At 43.7% G+C, this 19,869-nt stretch overlaps 1 protein-coding gene across 1 annotated transcript in view; it reads right to left on the minus strand.

Moving 5' to 3' along the window:
* LOC139424684 (probable helicase with zinc finger domain) overlaps positions 1-19,746 on the minus strand; it is a 59,265-nt gene extending 39,519 nt beyond the window's left edge. The window contains exons 1-14 of the mRNA XM_071176755.1: positions 19,659-19,746; positions 14,113-14,352; positions 13,652-13,688; positions 12,344-12,468; positions 11,231-11,287; positions 11,013-11,061; positions 10,623-10,695; positions 10,020-10,218; positions 9,433-9,540; positions 8,481-8,787; positions 6,801-7,068; positions 4,673-5,009; positions 2,391-2,521; positions 518-697 (exon numbers count right to left, since the gene is read on the minus strand). Coding sequence (XP_071032856.1) covers positions 518-697; positions 2,391-2,521; positions 4,673-5,009; positions 6,801-7,068; positions 8,481-8,787; positions 9,433-9,540; positions 10,020-10,218; positions 10,623-10,695; positions 11,013-11,061; positions 11,231-11,287; positions 12,344-12,468; positions 13,652-13,688; positions 14,113-14,334 — 2,093 coding nt within the window. The 5' untranslated portion in view covers positions 14,335-14,352; positions 19,659-19,746. The remainder of the gene's footprint in view (positions 1-517; positions 698-2,390; positions 2,522-4,672; positions 5,010-6,800; positions 7,069-8,480; positions 8,788-9,432; positions 9,541-10,019; positions 10,219-10,622; positions 10,696-11,012; positions 11,062-11,230; positions 11,288-12,343; positions 12,469-13,651; positions 13,689-14,112; positions 14,353-19,658) is intronic.
* Positions 19,747-19,869: the final 123 nt, after the last annotated feature.

Consider the following 19,869-nt stretch of genomic DNA (forward strand, 5'->3'; position numbering starts at 1 on the left):
GGCCAAATGCCACAATGTATTCTACAATTTTTTAAAATAAAAACCTAAAACATTGTCGTTTCCTATTTTTACACCAGCCAATATACATTTCCTGCCAGCGCCTCGCCGTACTAACAAGAGAATGTGAATCTTCAGGCAATTTTGCATTCTATTACATCATGGCATTCGGTTGGACGTGAGATAACAGGCCGTTGTAATGACAATCCAATTGAACACGTGGTTCACTTGAATGGAGATGAACCATCCAAACACAATCAACCAACCAATCGCTGCCTCAATCCCAATCGACAGACATTCCCATAACCCACACACATCCCCCAATTGCTTTCAGTGACACATTCTGATCGGAAGATACACCCAACTTGACAATGTCACCCTGAGTGTTTTCTGAACTAAACATAAACTCCAAGGAAGCTGGTAGCCCCCGGGAGCAGCAGTAACCTTGCCCTTTCACCCTTTGCCCTTTTAGAGCGACCTATCTGGACATAGCAGAGTTGCTGTGTGGTGCCCGCCTCACCTGCTGTCGTCCTGCCTGAGGATGTGCTTGACAGCCTGTGCCAGGGTGAAGGTCTTGCCCGTGCCGTAGGGCCCGATGATGAGCACAGGGGGCAGGGGGATGGTGAGAGGCGTGGTGATGGCCAGGATGGCCTCCTTCTGCTTGGCGTTGAGACGCGGGTCCAGCTGCTCGTCCCACTGCCTGCAGGGTGGCAGAGAGAGGGGATGAGATAGGGGAGGAAGATGACTCACATGGAAAGTAAGTCGATTAATTGGCTGGCGAACAAGCAGCATCGCTCGTGGGGTCCCTGACACAAGGAGGGGACATTGGTCCCCTCACACTCATTTACACACTAAACCCCACTAACACACCCTCTTAAGTGTGATAAATCGTGGGCCAGTCTCCCAGTCTACTAGCATCACAGTCCTCATTAGAAAGCACTGGCCCAGTGGAGTTGAACAGCCCGCCCGGTCGATCGTATACAGGCCCAGCCTTGCTAAAGGCAGCTGTAAGCACCGTGAAGGGGCTGTGAATAGGTAGAGGCAGAGGGGACGGGTTCAGGGATCAGTGGGGATGAATGGAGAGCCGGGTCAGGGTATAACACTGAGCTGGGCTGCTACACCCACAGAGTAATGAGGTCTGAGGGAAGAGGAGGGTTGAGGTTGAGGCTGATCGAAAGCACTGTGTATGGGTGGTGAAACAAAGCGGACACACACAGGGTGCACAGCTGGTCTGAGAAACCCAGACACAGGAGACAAGTGCATTGGCGCTGGCCAATTAGCTTATTCATGACCAATCAACATGGCAGTCAATAGTCACCATGCAGTCAGGCAAGGCAAGGGCTTTGTTAGGCCTACATAACAAGCAATATAACCTACTTATTCTAAACAGTCAACACTTTCCATATATTTAAAACCCATTTTTAACACTACTTATTCTCATACCATTATCTTAATGAGGTGAAGCATACATGGACCCATAGTATTTAGGAACTTTATCCAAAGCGGGTTACTGCCATATGGAGCTAGTTAAGGTGGTTATTGTACTAATAACCATTGTCAATTTAGTAAGTGTTCCCACTTTATGCATTTAAATTATGGCCACCACTGCAAAAACATATACAAAACGCAGGAATTAGAGTCTGACTTGATCTTTCAGTAGCAAAAGCTTTAGCTCATTAAATCAAAGCCTATATACAGTGTTAATCATATTCAGGAAACCAGATAAGAGCTATTTGGAAGCAAGAGATTAGGCTTGACATTGTTGACTCTTGGGTTCGCGTCAATTAAGATTACTCTGTGGCCCTCCAACATTTGTCCGTCTTTAGAAGAGATATCTAAAGCCGGGAGAACTAACAGCTTTTCAAAATGTCCGCCTAGTCAGCGAGGACAGCTAGTCGTGGGCAACCTTTCTCAACTTCATTTCGGTTTGAAAGTATTAGCAAACCTAATTTATGCATGTTTTAGGGAGACTACTAAACTTAACCTAAAGGAGTATGCAAGCTAGAATAAATTTTTTTCTTGAAATCAAAAAAAGGCCTCTGCCAAAATTCATGTGAAAACCTCACATGGATCAAGGAGGGTGAGTAAGAGGCCTGTTGGGCAGATTATGACTAGCAACGCTTGTCCTGAACCGGTTTGCACACCATGGAACAGGGGTTGGAGGATCTATGGCAGACAAATTCAAATCTGGATCTCGAAGCCAGTTCCACTCCTGATTTTCATTATTTTCCTCAAGGACTGATTTAGACCTGGGACACCAGGTGGTTGCAATTCATTCTCAGGTAGAACAGAAGACCAGCAGACCTCCAGGCTTAGATTGAAATACTCCTGGTCTAGGGGGGGGGGGGGGGGGGGGTAGTACCTGTTGGGGCTACAGGGGATGGTGTGTGTACCTGTTGGGGCTCCAGGGGATGGTGGGTGTAAGGCTGGCGTCTGGGAACAGGATGCCGTTGTCTTTGATGCGGTCCAGAGCATAGTGCATCTCACACAGGGGCAGGCGGTTCAACTGAAACTGCAGCTCCACCTGGGGCAGAGGGGAACACAGGAGTGGTCACTCATGGACAGTGTGGTCACTTATTTAGGTCACTCAAACCAAGTGTCTTGAGACTAAATAAAGATGCAGTTTAGAGAGGTTCAGCTGGAAACAATTGGCTCTAAACAACTACATAACTGACATATTACTCAATGGCCTATCAACGCAATGCTAAGATGGTTGTTACAAATTCAAAGTGGCGGTCTCCCTCGCTCCTTTTTAATGGCAACCATTTATAGGGCCCTATAAAAATCTGTTTTATTTTTCCCTGTTTTTCACTCTCAAAAATCACACTGTTTTAATAGAAAATGGTTGAAGCCCACAACAATACTTACACCACCACATCAGGATACCATTTGAGGTCTGGGAAAAAAATATTTTTTGTTGTTGTTGTAGTCACCCTTTAATTCCAGCGTGCCCATTGAAAAAGGCTGTTTATATATATTTTTGAAGTGCAAGTTATTGTGATGGTAGAATTTGCAAAAAAAATAAACACTGGATTAACGCAAATAACCATGATATCATTCTGTCAGGTAAGCATAGGCTACTTTGTGTAGTTAACATTTAACTGAGGTTCTTGGGAAAGCCTTTCAATTACAATCATGCTAATGGCTACATATGTTCATTGCCTCTTCAAAGTTGCAGGAAATGCGAATCACTGATGCATTCTGTTCATGTCTTATGTGCAACAACAAAAAACCTGTGCAAATGAACTAACTTAATACATTTAGTTGATTCCCTACTAAGTTCAATACATTTTTGAATATTGTTGAATTCCATTTTAAATGGAAGGAATCACAGAATCCAGACGTGTTCTCCACATCGCGGATTGTATACAGGCAGTTACAATTTAATTCCATTGCGCACCTAGAAAGACGCTGGGATTGTTTTTGTAGCGCAGGTAAAATTAGCTAAACAAATACTCACTGGATGAATGCAAATAATGATGTCATGATGTCATTCTGCCAGGTAAGCAGAGGCTACTTTGTACTTAACATTTAATGAAACAGGTTTTTGAGGAAAGCCTTTCCGTTTCCCAGATTTTTCATTCGCATCATAGCCATCAGCTACACAAAGTGCTAGCTGCGCGCACCGTATATAAAAGTTAGATAATTTTGTAATATAGTAGAATACCGTTTACATTTCTAGATTCCATCCCTACATTTGTTCATTATCTGGGGGTCAGTCTGCTTGACACTGGCAATCGTGGCTCTTCGTTTAACTAGGGGGCACGTTCTCCCCCACCGGGTGGCTAGATAGCTAGCTTTAATTCCCCCGTCGCTACGGGCTCTGTCCTAATCACTTAGCTAGACATGAGCTGCTCCAAAACACAGACGGACAGATTATATTCCCTGCAACAGGCTTGTTTGGATAATTGCTCATGCCCGGGCCTCGCTTTCCCCCGCCAGCCCATCATTCACACCGGCGGGTAAGAACAGCCTTTAGACGCCACTGGGCAAAGTAATTGGGATCTCTCGCCGCGCTGGGAGAGTGCAATTTTCCCTGGAGCACCAGCCTTACCGTGGACGGTGCTAACCTTTGTGAAGGGGCAATCGATACTGGGACCTTTCACCCCGAGAGTTTGCTTTCGCTAAAGCATCAGACGTTGGAGAGGTGACCCTTTCATTAAAGAATTCTCAGCTCTCAAATGGCAGAGGACACAGTGGAATGGGAGATTGAAAAGACTGAAAGAAGGATGGGGCGGTGGGCCTTTAAGGGGTTTAAACAGTTCCCCTGACTCAAGAGAATAGTTTCTATGCCACCGCTTCTGTCCGTGATGACATGGGACATAAACAAGCTTTGAGGCTGAAGCCATGTCAAGGGAGATGTCCTTGTGAATCAAACGCATTAGACCTCACCCATGGTGTGATTATGTGTTGTATTGAACTACAGGGAACAAATCCAACATCCTCCATATTGGAACATGGCTAAAATGTCACCTACTCCATAGTGGACATTGGATCTGTTCATCCAATAACCTACCCACAAAAATACATTTAAAAAACACCTATTGTGGCAGCTGTCATGTTTCAAATCTCAATTGAAAAATAAATGATCTATTCTAACCAATCAACTCTTCTGTAGCAACTTGTTGCTAGGCCAATCACACAGTGTTATACAACGATTATATTTGGTCCGTACCTGCAGTTCCCTGTCAGGTATCAACCCCAGCTCCTCGCAGCAGTCCTTGCATATCCGCAGGAAGATGTAGTCCTTGGTCTTCTCCTCGATGCAGGCCTCGTAGACCCGCTCCTTGACCCCAGGGGGCTGGCTGCACCACTCCTGGCGGGCCAGGGGCAACAGCAAGACAGAGTTCACCTTGGTCATGACAAGTCGGCCCGCCAGCGTGTCCTCCGACAGCGTCTCAGTCAGCTTGAAGCGGGCGAAGAGCTGTCCGTTCTGGGCGTACTTGGCGCCACCCGAGATGCCCGTCAGCATGAAGCTGGTGACCAGTTGGAGGTTGACTTTGATGTTGAACCTGGTGGGAGAGGACATTTTGTTATCAGCCAGAAATGAGTTGAGGGACGGGAGCATTAGCGTTGTTCGAAAATGATGTGACAGAGAGGCGGGAGTTGTGGAGAGTAGGCCTGAGCGAAGTTGGACATTAGTATTAGGCCTAATTTAAGTGGAAATATACATTAGCATTGTTAGCCAGTGCTGAGGCGACTTTGATGTTGAACTTGGGAGGGGAGAGGGTAGGACAGTGGCAAAGATGGCTAACAATGAAATGAGACTGGACTGGAGTCATTGCTAAATATGCACTGTTTAACTGGAATAAGGTTGAATCAGTGTAACCTCTTTACTTCCTGAAATTTGACCTTTTCACATCCTGTTCATTTACATGCAAACAGTGATTGTTGTGATCCACAGTGGTTTACATGGCAAATGTTTTGCCCGGAGGCATTCACATAGACAGCTGTTAGTGGTAAAAATATGCTTGTGTTGGGCAAAATAATCTGGGTTTGTTTGGCATGAAAATCTACCAATTGCTATTTCAGCAGTGTGGCAAAACTGACTTGGACCATATGTTTGTCAGCTTTGGGAGTCCCTTAGGTAAGCTAGGGACCTTAACAATTAGACAGCAGATTGACTGTTGAATGATCATTTGTTTGTGCCAAGTAGTCAAGTGTGGTTCATGGACAGCGAAAATAAATCTGAGATCAATCTCTCTTATCAAGACAGCAATACTGTGAAGGGTATTTGACAGGGACATTAGACTATACTATAGTAGTATTAATACAATATTCATTTTTGTATTATATATATATATCCTAATATTGTGTATTATATAAACTATTACATAGTCTGTATTGAACCAGATGAGCATGCATGCAAAACCAGGAATTCACAGGTCCTTGAACACCACATGAAGACATACTTCCCCAACATAGATTATGTCCTGGACATAAAATAACTTTCAAATGGAGAATCTCCATAGAAAATGCTTCTTGTCCAGGTCTGTTTCCCGGGAAACCGGCCCTCAATGGTAAATTGGATGATTGAGAGGAATCCATTCCACAGCCCCAGGCAAATGACAATAACAGTGATGAGGGGGAACAGTGAACGAGTGGGGGAGGGGAACAGTGAAGGAGTGGGGGGAAACCCTGGTTCCTTCCACTGGGTTGACTGAGCGAAGGCTTGGGGGGCCTCTGATTAGGTCTTAATCAGGGTTGGATTGCTGTGATAACCTGTTCTCCTTCTCACCTTCCACTGAGGACAGCAGCAGGTGTCGAATTACAGGGGGGGTTTGGGGAGGTGCCTTAGTTCATACACAAGAAATTACTTCTATTCTAAAACAAAAATGTCCTGGTCTGGGGAAATCTCTGGGGATGCAGAGGAGATATGCATAATCAAAAGGGCTTTAGCTGTGTGCCTGGCCACGTGTGTAGTGTACACACACCCCTTTACTGTGGAAGATCGACTCTGACACCTTGTGGTGAGCCAGTCTCACAGACCCCTGCTCAATCCAGACTGTCGCTCAGTACTGTCTACACACTACATAAAACATTACACTAAAATGTATATTCGCAGGTATCAAGAGGTGTGACTGACTAAAACTAAATAAAAAGCAGCACTAAAGGACCAACCCTTCGGAGAAAACATACTCAAAATCAGTACACACTTTTTACAATTAGAAGACAATTATCACTAGCAATGGAAGTGCTATTTAAAAAGTGTCTTCTTAGCAATTACAACCCATTGTCAATGGTGGAAGGTTTTCAGAATAGGATTGATTGGAAACAGACTACAACAACAAAGAGGCTCTCACTTGCTGACTTCTTTGTACTGGGCGATCTCCTCGATGTAGAGCAGGTCGTGCAGGCGGGCCTGGTAGTTGTCCCGGGTCAGGGTCTTGTCCAGGACCGACTGGGTGAAGAGCTGGTCGGCCGACAGAGGGATCTGGTAGCGAGCCAGCAGGCTGCGGTCCAGGTCAACCGTCTCGTTGGGGCTGAACTCCACAATTGTCTTGCAGGACGGGTCCCAGCGCTTGGCCGTCATCAGGAGCTGCTGCCTGGCTTGCATTAGGTGCTCCAGGTCTGTAGAGGGAGATGTGAGGGTTTGTGAAAACCACACCTTCCATCATTAATATTGACACTTGAGCATGAGGGTAATTGGAGACGGCAGGTAGCCTAGTGATTAGAGAGTTGGGCCAGTAACCGAAAGGTTGCTGGATCGAATCCCCAAGCTGACAAGGTAAAAATCTGTCGTTCTGCCCCTGAACAATAAGAATTTGTTCTTAACTGACTTGCCTAGATAAATAAAAAGATTTTTAAAATCAAATATTGGCCTGCACTTGTGTTTTTGATGGCTCAGCTGGGAAGACCAGGGTTGTGTGTTGGATTCCCGCATGGGCCATATATACATTTTACTGTAAGTCACAGGGGATTTGGGGTGAGATGAGACAGAATCTGCAGGTTCTTATTCATAGAGACCTATATTATTATTCCAATCCTAAAGAATTATTATTAAATTATTCCAATCCTACAGAATTATCAAATCGCTTTCATGCATGTCTGTAAACATAATAATGGCCAACAGTGTTATGAATTTTCTGACATTTGATTCCACAAGTATTACTTTATTTCAAATCCTCTTCCAGCTTAGGAAGAGGAGCTTAGGAAAATTCTGCCCACACAGATTCCACCTGGCGCAAATCATGGGGAATATTGGCCTGCTACTAAAGCTATGAGGACTGGCCAGAACACACACACATATATACATACACATATATATATATATATATATATATATATACACACACACACACACACACACATACATACATATATATATACATATACATACATACATATATATATATACACACATATATACATACATATACATACATACATATACATATACATACATATATATATACATTTTTTACATAACCAAAGGATAAAAAGAACAATGAACATTGCATTTGCACATCTGAAATAGTGAGTAAAAGAAGTCGAAAGTCTGTAGCGTCATACCCAAGAAGACTTGAGGCTGTAATCGCTGCCAAAGGTGCTTCAACAAAGTACTGAGTAAAGGGTCTGAATGTTTATTTCTAAAAACCTGTCTTTGCTTTGTCATTAAGGGGTATTGTGTGTAGACTGATAAGAAAAAAAGTGAAATCAATTTTAGAGTAAAGCTGTAACGTAACAAAATGTGGAAAAAGTTAAAGGGTCTGAATACTTTCCGAATGAACGGTATATGGCTGCCGTACCACTCATGTTGGTGCTACACATTGTGGTGGATAGGGTTCAGTTGCCTCCTATTACATTGCTAAGCACTTTGAGGCCTTGTAAGGAATGTCACACGTGCAACCCATTATCAATATAACCTAACTTCTATTTTAGTTTTATTGTTGTGTTAGAAACTTGGACTACTGAGGGAGGGTGGGAGATTTTTGTTATAACTGAAAATGTCAAAATCTCTCACAAAAAAAAACAAAGAAAACCTTCTATGGAGGCGGCGTCCACCATGATGCGCTGCATCAGCACGGGCTCCGAGCCAAAGTCGAAGACGATGGTCTGGCGGAAGGTGCCGAAGATCTCGGTGCTGAAGCCCACCACCACCGTGTAGACGCAGTGGTCCATGCCGTTGTCGGCCGCCAGCGCCTCCTCGCCCGCCGTCCACTCCTGGCAGCCCTCGGCCGCCGCCTGCAGCCGCTGGGCGCCGGCATCGCCAACCGACACAGCCGTGATGGAAAAGTGGGGTCGGTGGGCGTCGTAGAGCAGGGCGATGCGGTACAGCTTCCTCACAGGCTGAGGGGGAGGGGCAGAACGTGTGAAAGTGGGTAATCAGAGATAAAGGGCTACTTTGCGCCACATGTGAGTGCTCTTTGGAAGCATTGTCAGTCAGTTACTGTCTAAGAGTATATCAATGGGTATATGAAAAAGTTGGCTTTTGAGAGTGAATGTTCAGGCGCATAAGTACATGGTCTCCTGCTGTGGTGCTGGGAATGGTGGGGGGGAAAAAATCAGTACAACTTCGGTCAATGATACAAATTTCTCCCACACACGACCTCTGCACAATTATTTTATGTGTTATGATAATGTCTTGATAAAGGTCGACATGACCAACCTGCCGGCAAAAATCAACATGCAGCTTTCCTCTGCGTAGGAGCAGTCTTTATCAAAGTTGCTTATAAATGATATGGCCGTGTACGACCTACAGATAACAGCCAGATGTTGATTTCAAATCAAAATCTACTTGTGTGGTGCTTTTGGAAATATATTTATTTGAAACCATTGGTTGCATCTCAAACAGCACTCTATTCCCTATATACTGATTTTAACCAATGGGTCATAGTCAAAAGTAGTGCACTATATAGAGAATAGGGTGCCATGTATAAGGAATAAGGGTGGTATTTGGTGTGCTGACATTGAGTGAGACAGAGCCCCTGTTACCTTGCAGAACAGGGAGAAGGTCCAGGAGTGAGCTGATTTCTTGGTGGTGACCGTTACGGAGAGGTTGGAGCTGTGTTCCACGTTGACGCCGTCCAAATAGTCACTCAGCTACGGCAGAGGAACAGAACACAGGTTAAGGAGAGTTGAACAAAATAAAAGCCTGGCTAAAACGAGGACATAACCTCTTAATAGAATGTACATTTTAAAAAAAGGGCAGTTTATTTGAGATAAGTAGACAAAATGAAAGAGTCGACGAGTCTAAAAACCAATATATGCTGAGAGTACAGCAGCACGGCATCTACACCTGTATCAGCCTCACGGGCTCTGTCCCAATACAAGCATCTTTGCTTCCTCCCCTCCTTGAAGTACTAACCCCTGATCTGACCACCTCTCAATTTGGGTTAGATCAGTGATTACTCCGAGGAAGGGAGCCCGTGTTAACGCATTTGAAGACCCAAGCAAACAGCTTCTCGGCCTATCCTCCACTCGTTAAAAAAATCAGTGATTACTTCCAGTAAGGGAGGGTGTATTTTAACACTAGTCTATTAAGGCCATAGGCCAAGCGACTAGACTAGGGGTTGACTCACCACTTTCTCAGGGGAGAGAGAGTTCATCCACTTCTCGATGAGCGCCTCCATGTAGTTCTCTGTGAAGTGCTTGCTCTCCTGCTGCTGCTTGAGGCGGATGAGGCGCGAGGCGTAGCGCTTCTGCCACTCCATCAGCTCCTCCCGGGAGTGGGCCGACGTGCACTGGGCACCGTAGCGACACAGGCCCTGCTCCAGGAACCTGGAGGAGCACGGCGAGGGCAACAGGACATTCAACCGGGTGGCGTCAACTTGTTAAGTGGTTCTCATTTCCAATAGTGTCCGGGAATCCAACCCCCAAGGACCAAAAGCCAAAAGGGCCTCACCCTCTGAACCAACACTGAAAAACTGTGTTGGTTACTCAGCTAGGTAACAAGAGCTAATACAATGTTTATTGCTTGTAAAGCAAGCCCATGTTTGCAGCAGGTGGACATAATGCAGGTGCAATAACAATGGCTTTAATTGTAGGCCACTCACTGTACAAATGTGACAAAGTGATTGCATACAACATGCCAATTACTCGTTAAACTAGTCTTGTAATATGTTATATGAACTATGGTCTTACGCCACCGGTATAACATAGTCAGCAACGCATGACAGCATTACCTTTTACACAGCGTGTACTCCTCACTGCTGGTAACTCCTCTAGGCGGGGGGCGAAACTGCCATCCATCCCGAACTTTTGACCACAAAGACATAACTGCATCAACAGAACATCTCACTCACACAGTAAATAAGCACCTACATATGGACTTTGGAGTCAAGCTTTTGAGACTTGAGTCAAAGTGAAAATGAAATCCAATTCTAAAGGCTTGGGTCTTTCGATATCCTGCGACCAGGCGTTAAATAAGAGCTTTCCTTTTCGAAGCAAATCATCCTTTTCGAAGCATTGAGCCTGACTGTGTTGAGCACAAGCTGTGAAATCCAATTGACATATATAAAACGCATCCAAATATATATATATATATATCCCCCGCGTGAGGACGACTTGCTCACCTTCCTCGTTGTCGTCTGTATATTCTGTAGCCATTTCGCTACGAATGGCCTGTGAGAAAGAGACAGTATTGTATTCATAAGACAATAACATTTAATGTCCACTCAAACAATTAGTTGACCTCGAGTACCGCAACGGGTGATAAATCTGCAGTGTCATTCACTTTTAAATATAATCAATAGTCAGAAACATAAGTCAAGACCACCTCACAAACACTTACTTCAATTTCTGAGAGAAGCATTTTTAATCTAGTTAAGTCCTTTGTGACGATGCCATTCTGAAGAAGAAGAGAAGGTACAGGAAATACATTACAACACATACAATATCAGCAAGCATATCCAAAAGGGTTTTAGACTATATCAATTAAAGAGACTTGGCAGAGTCACTGGTCAATACAAAATACTACTTGATACATAAATCCTCTGAATAACACATTTGTTCATCCGAAAAACCAAATCTGTTCACAGGCTGGTCAAAATGGTTATGTGGATGCCGCTTATGATTCTTATATTTAATGCAGCAGCATGTTTGTTGCTCCCTGGTTCTAGTCAACTTGAGAACAAATAACGGACTTCATATCTATGCTTTTTGGTTGCCAGATAAGACACCAGAGTGTTCAGGCTTCGCGTTTCACTGTTGAAAGTTATCTGCTGTTGGGAGTTTTAAGGGACAGTGTGAGAATCAAGCTTGTTTCCTGACACCAGAACAGGGCATCACACACTTAAAAATAAATCGCAACATTGAAATGGTCACTTGGGCACTGCCTGTTAATCTAAAAAGGTATTGATATTTTAGGAATTACTTTTTTTCCAAGTTAATTGAGATATGCAACACTAGTATTTTGCTATTTTCTGACATTTACCCCCATGTAAAGAGGCTGGAGAATAACACAGCTACAAACCCTTAAAAGCATATCGATTCAACAGTCAACATGAACACTTCCTCTGTGCTGAGAGAACCTGCTTCATAAAAAAACCCAGAGGACATTTCCTGGAAAAGTCAAAAGGAACCAAATGTTCCAGCTGCTCTCAGAGCTAAATGGCTGTGTTTGTCTCCATAGATCAGTTATAGGAGGAGGTGGTGGAGGGAAAAGGAGCAAAATGGAAGAGAAGGAAAAAGGAGGTGAAGGGAGAAGAGGGGTGAAAAGGAGGAAAAGGCAGAAGGAGAAAGAGGGGGAGGTGGAAAGGGGAGGGTGGAAAAGGAGGAGAAAAAGGTGTGGGGGAAAATAACAGAAGGAGAAAGAGGTGGTGGTGAACTAGGGGGGGTGAAAAAGATGGTGTAGGTGTTGAAGAGGCAGGGTTAACAGTGAAGTAAGGCCGGGAGCAAGTGTTACCAGAGGCTCCCCAAACAGGGACTTGGAGAGGAGGCCGGCCACTTCGTGCAGGCTGCCGTCCAGCAGCATGCAGCGCAGGCTGGCCTGAAACGACCCGTCTCCCTTGGCCAGCTCCTCGGCCAGAACTACAATAAAAACACACACAGGACGACAGGGAACGTTACTGTGCATGATCGCACCGCACTACATTGCATGGAACGTGTGCTCACTCCCATCACATCGAACTGCATTCTCTCCACCCAAGTCACATGACATGGGCATAGCTGCAGGCATGGTGTGGTAAAGTCCTGCGACAAAGGGCTATGACCACCAATGTTATTCTAACTGCTTGTCTTGACATGGGCAAAGCTAGCTACTGAAGCAGGCATGGCGTGCAGAAGTCCCGCTCCACGCGGCCTACGACAGCTGATGTTATGCAAACCACTTGTCTTGTAAGTCTTCACTAACTTGAGCATGAACCTTAGCGCTGACATTTACCCAAAATGTTGACCTGTTTCTAACCCTAACATTTGTTTAGCATATCATCATGTCTAGAATGATTTTAATAGCAATGAAACTATCTGAGATGACTAATTGCCAATAAAAACTTAAGGTCTGTTGAGTAGGACTGTGTTACACTTAGAGTTGGATATCTTGGAATCCAGGGCGTCTTTGCCACAATAGCTCTGGGTAAATTCAATTAGGGCTATTTCCATTTGAAATAGTATTTTTTTTATTTTTATTTTTTTAATATATATATATATATATATAGTTACATATCGGGCTATTATTTGACGATATCTTATTGGTTTAACAATATTTCAATACAAAGGTTTGAGCTAGTAGGCTGCACCAAAACTCCAGTATTTTTCCTTCATAGCTTGTTTTCCATCTTTTTTTAATAGAGAGAATTTGTTTTCAGCACTTTTATTTCCCTAACGGATCAAAACTCATTTTCTCATGCTCTCTCGTCTCTTTGCAGCTGACATAGGCTTAGCAATATGTTTGGAACATCGAACCGCAATAAAATCATTGTATTCAAATCGTAATACATAGAGAATCAAAATACATATTGGCACCTAAGTATTGTGATAACATCTTATTGTGAGGTCCCTAGCAATTCCCAGCCCTAATTTCTAAGTAGTCAATGTCATCTTCTACGAGTTTTAAAATGGTGAAAGCACTCCATGGTACTGCCCATGCAAAAACAGGCTTTATGGCAAGTGCATCCTCTAGCCAAGTCATAGTTGGTATATGAATGTAACCTGGGAATGGGACTTCAATACAATGGGTTATGTCTTCACTATGATAAGTACTCTACCAACTCACCATGTTTGCAGTCTTCATCTGCTTGATCATAGTTTTTCTGGTGGTAGAAAGAAAACAAGCAAACAGAAAGTCAAAGCAGCAGAATGACTGTCCTCGTAAAAGGTGGGTTTTATATGACAGAGGTCCTAACTGAGTCTTAGATAAGAGCCCAGAACTGATATCTTTGCTACTCAGAGCAGTCACTCGCAATATAATTATAGTACTTAAGCAGTGTCTATAATCGTGAAGCTTAAGTAGTGGGGTATAATTTTAGTGCTAGAAGGAGATAACAGTGCAGTTAGAGGCAGAGAAATGAAAGGAGGTGGGACCTTGGTCGTTTTATCTGGTTCTCAGAAAACAAATCCAAGTCAAGATGGGCTTATGACACTTTACTTGAACACACTTAAATTCAAACACATATGTGGGCCACACTGAGGGAGTGGGTCGAAAGGTGTGCACATCGGATCAGTCTGACGCCTCACCAGCTGTAGCAGGGCGGCTATCCTGTAGAGCAGGGCGCGGCTGCGGAGGGGGGTAACCGTGTCGTTGGGGGGGTTGGATGTGGGGGTTCCAGGGCTGGGAGGGGCCGGGGGGCCGAGGGCCAGCAGCGCATCTGTGCAGTGGCTCACCGCCACCTCGTACTCCCGCCTGGCTAACGATCCGCTGGCTTCTTCACATGACTTCTCCGCTCTCCTGTCCGCCATGACTCAGGGACAGAATGTCTGGAGACAGAAAGAGAAAAAGGGCGTTTAAGTTGCACCTAGACACCGATCGTGAGTCAGTTTTAGTATTTTCCACACTAATTGTAAAGGTAAGGATTGGGGGAGAGGAAGTTGTATCTAGATCTGTACCTAGTGGAAACTTCACCCCGGAGTGAGAGACAGGGGGGGCAATGCTATTTCTGTGATGGGGTACTTGGGGTAGTGGGCTGGTAGGTCTATTTGTAGACACTTGCTTTGATGAGTTGAAATATCTTGGAATCCAGATGTGTTGGTTCATAGACCTATATTCTCCTCAGAGCTAAAAATAAGTAGTCACGTGTGGCACGACAAACCTAAGTTAGTCCTACTGGTTCCTAAGCCGGGTGTACACTAGGCTTGGGCAGTATACCTTATTTGGAAATAGCCATGGGATGTTTTTTTCAATACTGTTTAAACTATTTCTTAGGATTTTTTTATTTTATACATTTGAATATTTGCAGCTACTTTTTAAGTAAATACCTGCAGTCAACTTGTGCAATACGTTAGGAGATAAAGATCGCATTCTTCATTTCACCCGTCACAATTCTTCATTATGAAGCTTACCGGTAGTCCCCAGTCTCTTTACAAGCACACAACGACGAGACCAGAGCCTTGCAAATTAAGCTGTAGGGCAGCAATGCGCTCGTTGGCAATCTCTATGGGATTTTACATGTACTTGTTTGAATTGCTAACCTTCGGATTACAGAGGCTCAGTCGGGTTTGAACATTTGTGTTCAGTGCGAATATTACAGAATATCCTGGGATGGCTCAATGTCGGTAATGACAATATTACGCTGTCCAAGAAAGTTTGAGATCAGAGACAAAATCCCCTACTTGGGCTGTGCGGTCGTCACTGACGCTCGTTTAATGAGCAGGTCAGAGATGCAATTTGAGGACTACTGTCTTTGAGCAGTCCCATACGTCCCTATATTCTCAAACATGTTTGACTAAATCTGCAATGCTCTTGGAATGTGAGATGTGCAACGCCAAATGTTAAGAACGGTGAATAGTAATAGCCAATGAGAACTCGCCAGAGAAGAAGCCGGTGAGATGACGTTGTTTTGCATCAAGAATGTGTAGACTCTCAAGCAGGAGAGATGACTACTAGTATGCATTTGTACTTGCCTTTAACCAAAGCTTCAAATCGTTACAGTTCTGAAGTTCACAATAAATAATATTCAATTAAAAAAAATGTTGGCTAGATAAGATTTCAACTGTATGGCAAGGGCGACTGTCTGACTGAAAACGTCTGAGGCTGCTTTGAGCCACAGCTCGTTCTAGCTAAGTTCACAATCTAAATCACATCACATTGTTTTCCGCAAAACAGAGTGGTATCGAGAATCCTCACGACCAACTGAAAAATCGTGTACAGTGTGGCTCGTCTGTGCTGTGCCACATTGTTTAGTGCGCGCACCATTACGTTGGCGAGACAAAAAAAAGCTACAGGAAAGACGGTTGTTTAACGCGAGGCTCAACGATGTTAGGATTTTGAAAGTGTCGGGTCTAGGGTACACCCGGCATTGTATAGGTGGTGTGCAATACTTACAATGCCACAGCATTCTACGCTATGTATTCATCATTTCATAGTGACAACAATTTTGTAAGTGATTAAAAGTTTAGGCTTTTCAAATATAGTAGTCAAATATTTTAATTGTTCCACAGCTAGCACACCGGATTCCACTTGTCAACTAATCATCAAGCCTTAGAATAGGTCAATCGGGGGAGCTGGTTCAAGCCTACAACAAAATTGTGACTTGTCTGGGGGTCCACGAGGAGAGGTTTGAAAACCAGTGTACTAGCCTAAAAAGCAACTGATATTTTTATTTTACTAGGCAAGTCAGTGAAGAACAAATTCTTATTCACAATGACGGCCTCCCCCGGCCAAACCCTAACGATGCTGGGCCAATTGCGCACCGCCCTATTGGACTCCCAATCACCGCCGGTTGTGATACAGCCTGGAATATGGTCTGAGAAAAAGCTCTATGTGGGATTCCCTGAAACAAGAACCACATCCTTTTTTGATGTCATAACAAATGTGCTGAGAGGCCGAGCAGTATTTCCTCTGTGGTAGTAGGTCTATATACAGGCGTAGTTGTTTACCAAGGCATTTCAATACATTTGACTCAAAAATAAAAGCTCAAGTCAAATGACAAGCTTGTTTTAGGCAGGTTTTTTCATAGTAACACATAGGCGCCAAAAAGGCCCCAAAAAGGCCCCATGGCCAATGCCACTCGAGTCACCTGGAGTTATCCATTGGCGGCGTTGAACCACAATTGAATGGCTAGCAAAGGTAGGACCCATCAACGGCACTTAAATCAATAGAACAAAATGTGTGCAGCTGCGGCATTGGGTACTAATGTATGCAAGTAATTTCTGCACCTAATAAGCCTAAGCTATATGCACACAGGCAACAGGGGCATTGAGTGGACTACACTTGCCGTGCAAAAATGTACCCAAAATCAATTAGAAATAGCCTGTCCACCGGTGACACTTAAATATTTGGGAACCTAATAGGCCTATAGGCACAACTACAGGCAATAGGGGCAGTCGAGTTTACTACTGGACACTTGCGGCTGTTAACACTTGTGGTGGCATCTGTCCTCTGCAGAGAGGGTGGTGTCCTCTAGCGTTAATCACAGCACAGAGCTGAGCCTGGCCATGGCATCCAGGGATTCAAGGGATACAGTGTCTCGAATAGAAAAGCACGCTACCGTCCCACAACAGAGTGCAATGACAAATAGCTGGGAGGGGAGAAGGGGGGTGACTAGCTGATGGGCAACAATCTGTTTTCATGCACTTTACTAAATTTTACCTTTAACTAGGCAAGTCAGTTACGTACAAATTCTTACTTACAATGACGGCCTACCCCGGCCAAACCCGGGGCAATTGTACACCACTCTACGGACTCCCAATCGTGCCTGGATGTGACACAGCCTGGATTCTGTCCAGTGACTCTAGTGACAGCCAGACATTGGGAGGTACATGGAGGCCTAAATGTAAAACCTGACATGCAGTGTCTGTGGCGAGGGGTCGTCCCTGTTTGAAATAGCCTCTGCTTTGACTAAAAACAGAAAAGGCCTCCGGGCCCAAGGAGCAACTTATAACAAACGCTCTATTTCTCCTTATCGGGGTTTGATATGGCTCTTTCATAGTGAAGAAACACACTACGCCACAGCAGTTATATCTAAGGACAGTAGCCTATTACAACACCACCTCTACTTTAGCAGAAGTGGGGCTAGTCTTTGTTTATGACCATCATTGACTGAGCCAGCTCTCAGTGTAGGGTGTCCAATCAAAAAACACATATTTTGACCAATCGGTAAAATAATGTTAATTGTGTTTTTTATAGCCCAAACCTGTCTCTATCATAATCCGTTCAAATGTTATTGTAGTTTTAACCCTTGTATCCTAGGGTGACTAAATCAATGTAGGCCAGAAGAAAAGTGGTATAAACAAAATTGCATTGTGTCAGCTAGGCTGGATGCTGTGTGAGAATTAAGGCAAACTGAACTCGTCATCTTTCTTCTCAAATCTGGAGGAAATGAAACGAGGCAAGATAGATATCGAATTTGAGACATGATATGTAGCATTTTCCAACTTTTTGGATAGAATGTTAATGATACGTTAGAGAATGAACAATTCTGAACTTGAAGAATCAGATGTGTCTTGGTATAAAATAAGGAAGCACATTTTCACCCACTTTGGGCAAAGTGGGTGGACACCCCACTCAGTGTCTAATGTAGTTTCCACAAAGTGAATCACACATATTTCAATTCCCTCACGATGACCAAGATGAGTGTATAAGCTAGGTTACTTAGGCTATATTTTAGTCATGCCATAGTCCTAACCTAAACCAACACCATCCCCCAGAATTTATGTGTAACATTTTCTTGTAAGGAATACCTCAGATAAGGCCAAGGTTCAGAGGCAGGTTTCCAGAGTATTCAAAGCATTTTAGGAAATGCTACAACTACTGTTGAGGAAATATCACTCACAGCACGTTGGAATGCAAATACATATTTGATGACCCAAATATAGGCCAACACTTTTTGTTTGGCATCTTTAAGTCTATTAGCTTGAACTTTTGTACTATTATGGATTGGTCAACAGACAAGAAATTGAGACAACCAAAGACATGACATGAGCATGCTATGGCAGTTTGTAAGAGCAAAATGACAACCATGTGGCTTGCAAGTAATGGCCAGAAGAGTCATTAATTATATTTCACAGTCAAATGAAACGCATCATTTCAAATAAACAAAGATGAATCAAGGGGCGACATTTTTAGGCTGTTAGCTAGCTAGTTACTACATCGCTATGGTTTAGCTAGTGTTTACCTAATGGCAAGTTTGATCAAAACGCAATGCCCTATTCGGCATGATCGCTCCAAAAAAGGCACTCCTATAGACTAATACAAATATTTTTAAAAACGGTCTATTTTGAGATTCCGGGTCAGTTAATAATAGATGTACCATGTATGTTGGCGAACCACTAACGTTAACGATTAACTTGTCCATCGTCGGTATTAGCTAAAACAACACGGTACAAGCACCCGCTAACTGTGGCTGGCTTCGAGTTCGCTCGCATGTTTGGTGGGACCACAGTGCAATAGTCGTGTGGCGTGATCTAGCTAGTTAGCTCACATTAGCTTGTATCAAGGCATTCAGCTATCTATTGTGACATATTGGTGTGCAACGTGATTAAATATAGGAGGTATTTGAACCATGGAAATGTATTGCTTCTAACTTTAAAAACAAAGAAATTAGATTAGCAAATCATTTTGCTAGCTAGGTGGGCTAGCAATAATTTTGTGATGAGACTGTAGACTCACTGAGCCAATACCATTGGCACATAATTTACAACAAAATTACGAGGAAAAAACATAAAACAGTTCCATAATAATTGTCGTTAAATTCATCATGAGTACATAGTGAGAAAATGGTGCTGTCGACAGCAGTTTGCAGGTCAGCCAAAATAGGGCCCTTCGCTTTGGTTTTGGCACCAAACTAGCTTGCTAACGTTAGCCATCTGGCTAGCATGCTGACCAAAACGTATGCAGAATGGATACACAACTAACGTTTCCGAGCTATCGTTAGCGATATTGCACGGGCCTGTAATTTTGGCTCGGTTTTTAGACGTATAGAAGTGACATGACATTACATTGTGGTCGCGGCATGAATTGTATACCTTCATTACTCTCAGAATGTGTTACAGATGGGAGTCAAGTCGGTGTCCTTGCCACTGAAAAAGACAACTGAAAGGACTGAAAATAGGAAGTCTACACTTACCTAGCTTTACTTTCTACGCCATCTTGGATCCACTTGTCAGCCCATCGCAAAGGATAGTGGGAAAAAGCTCATCTGAAGGTTGAGGGGATTTGGGTCTTTTTGGTGTAGGTTGGGGTTTGACCATTGTGAACTTCTAACCAAGTCATATACCAGTCTTTAAAGCAAGTCATTATACCAGTTTTCATACATTTCCCTAGTTAATTGCCATAAA

This window comes from Oncorhynchus clarkii, chromosome 13 (assembly GCF_045791955.1).
Source record: "Oncorhynchus clarkii lewisi isolate Uvic-CL-2024 chromosome 13, UVic_Ocla_1.0, whole genome shotgun sequence".
NCBI lineage: Eukaryota > Metazoa > Chordata > Actinopteri > Salmoniformes > Salmonidae > Oncorhynchus > Oncorhynchus clarkii.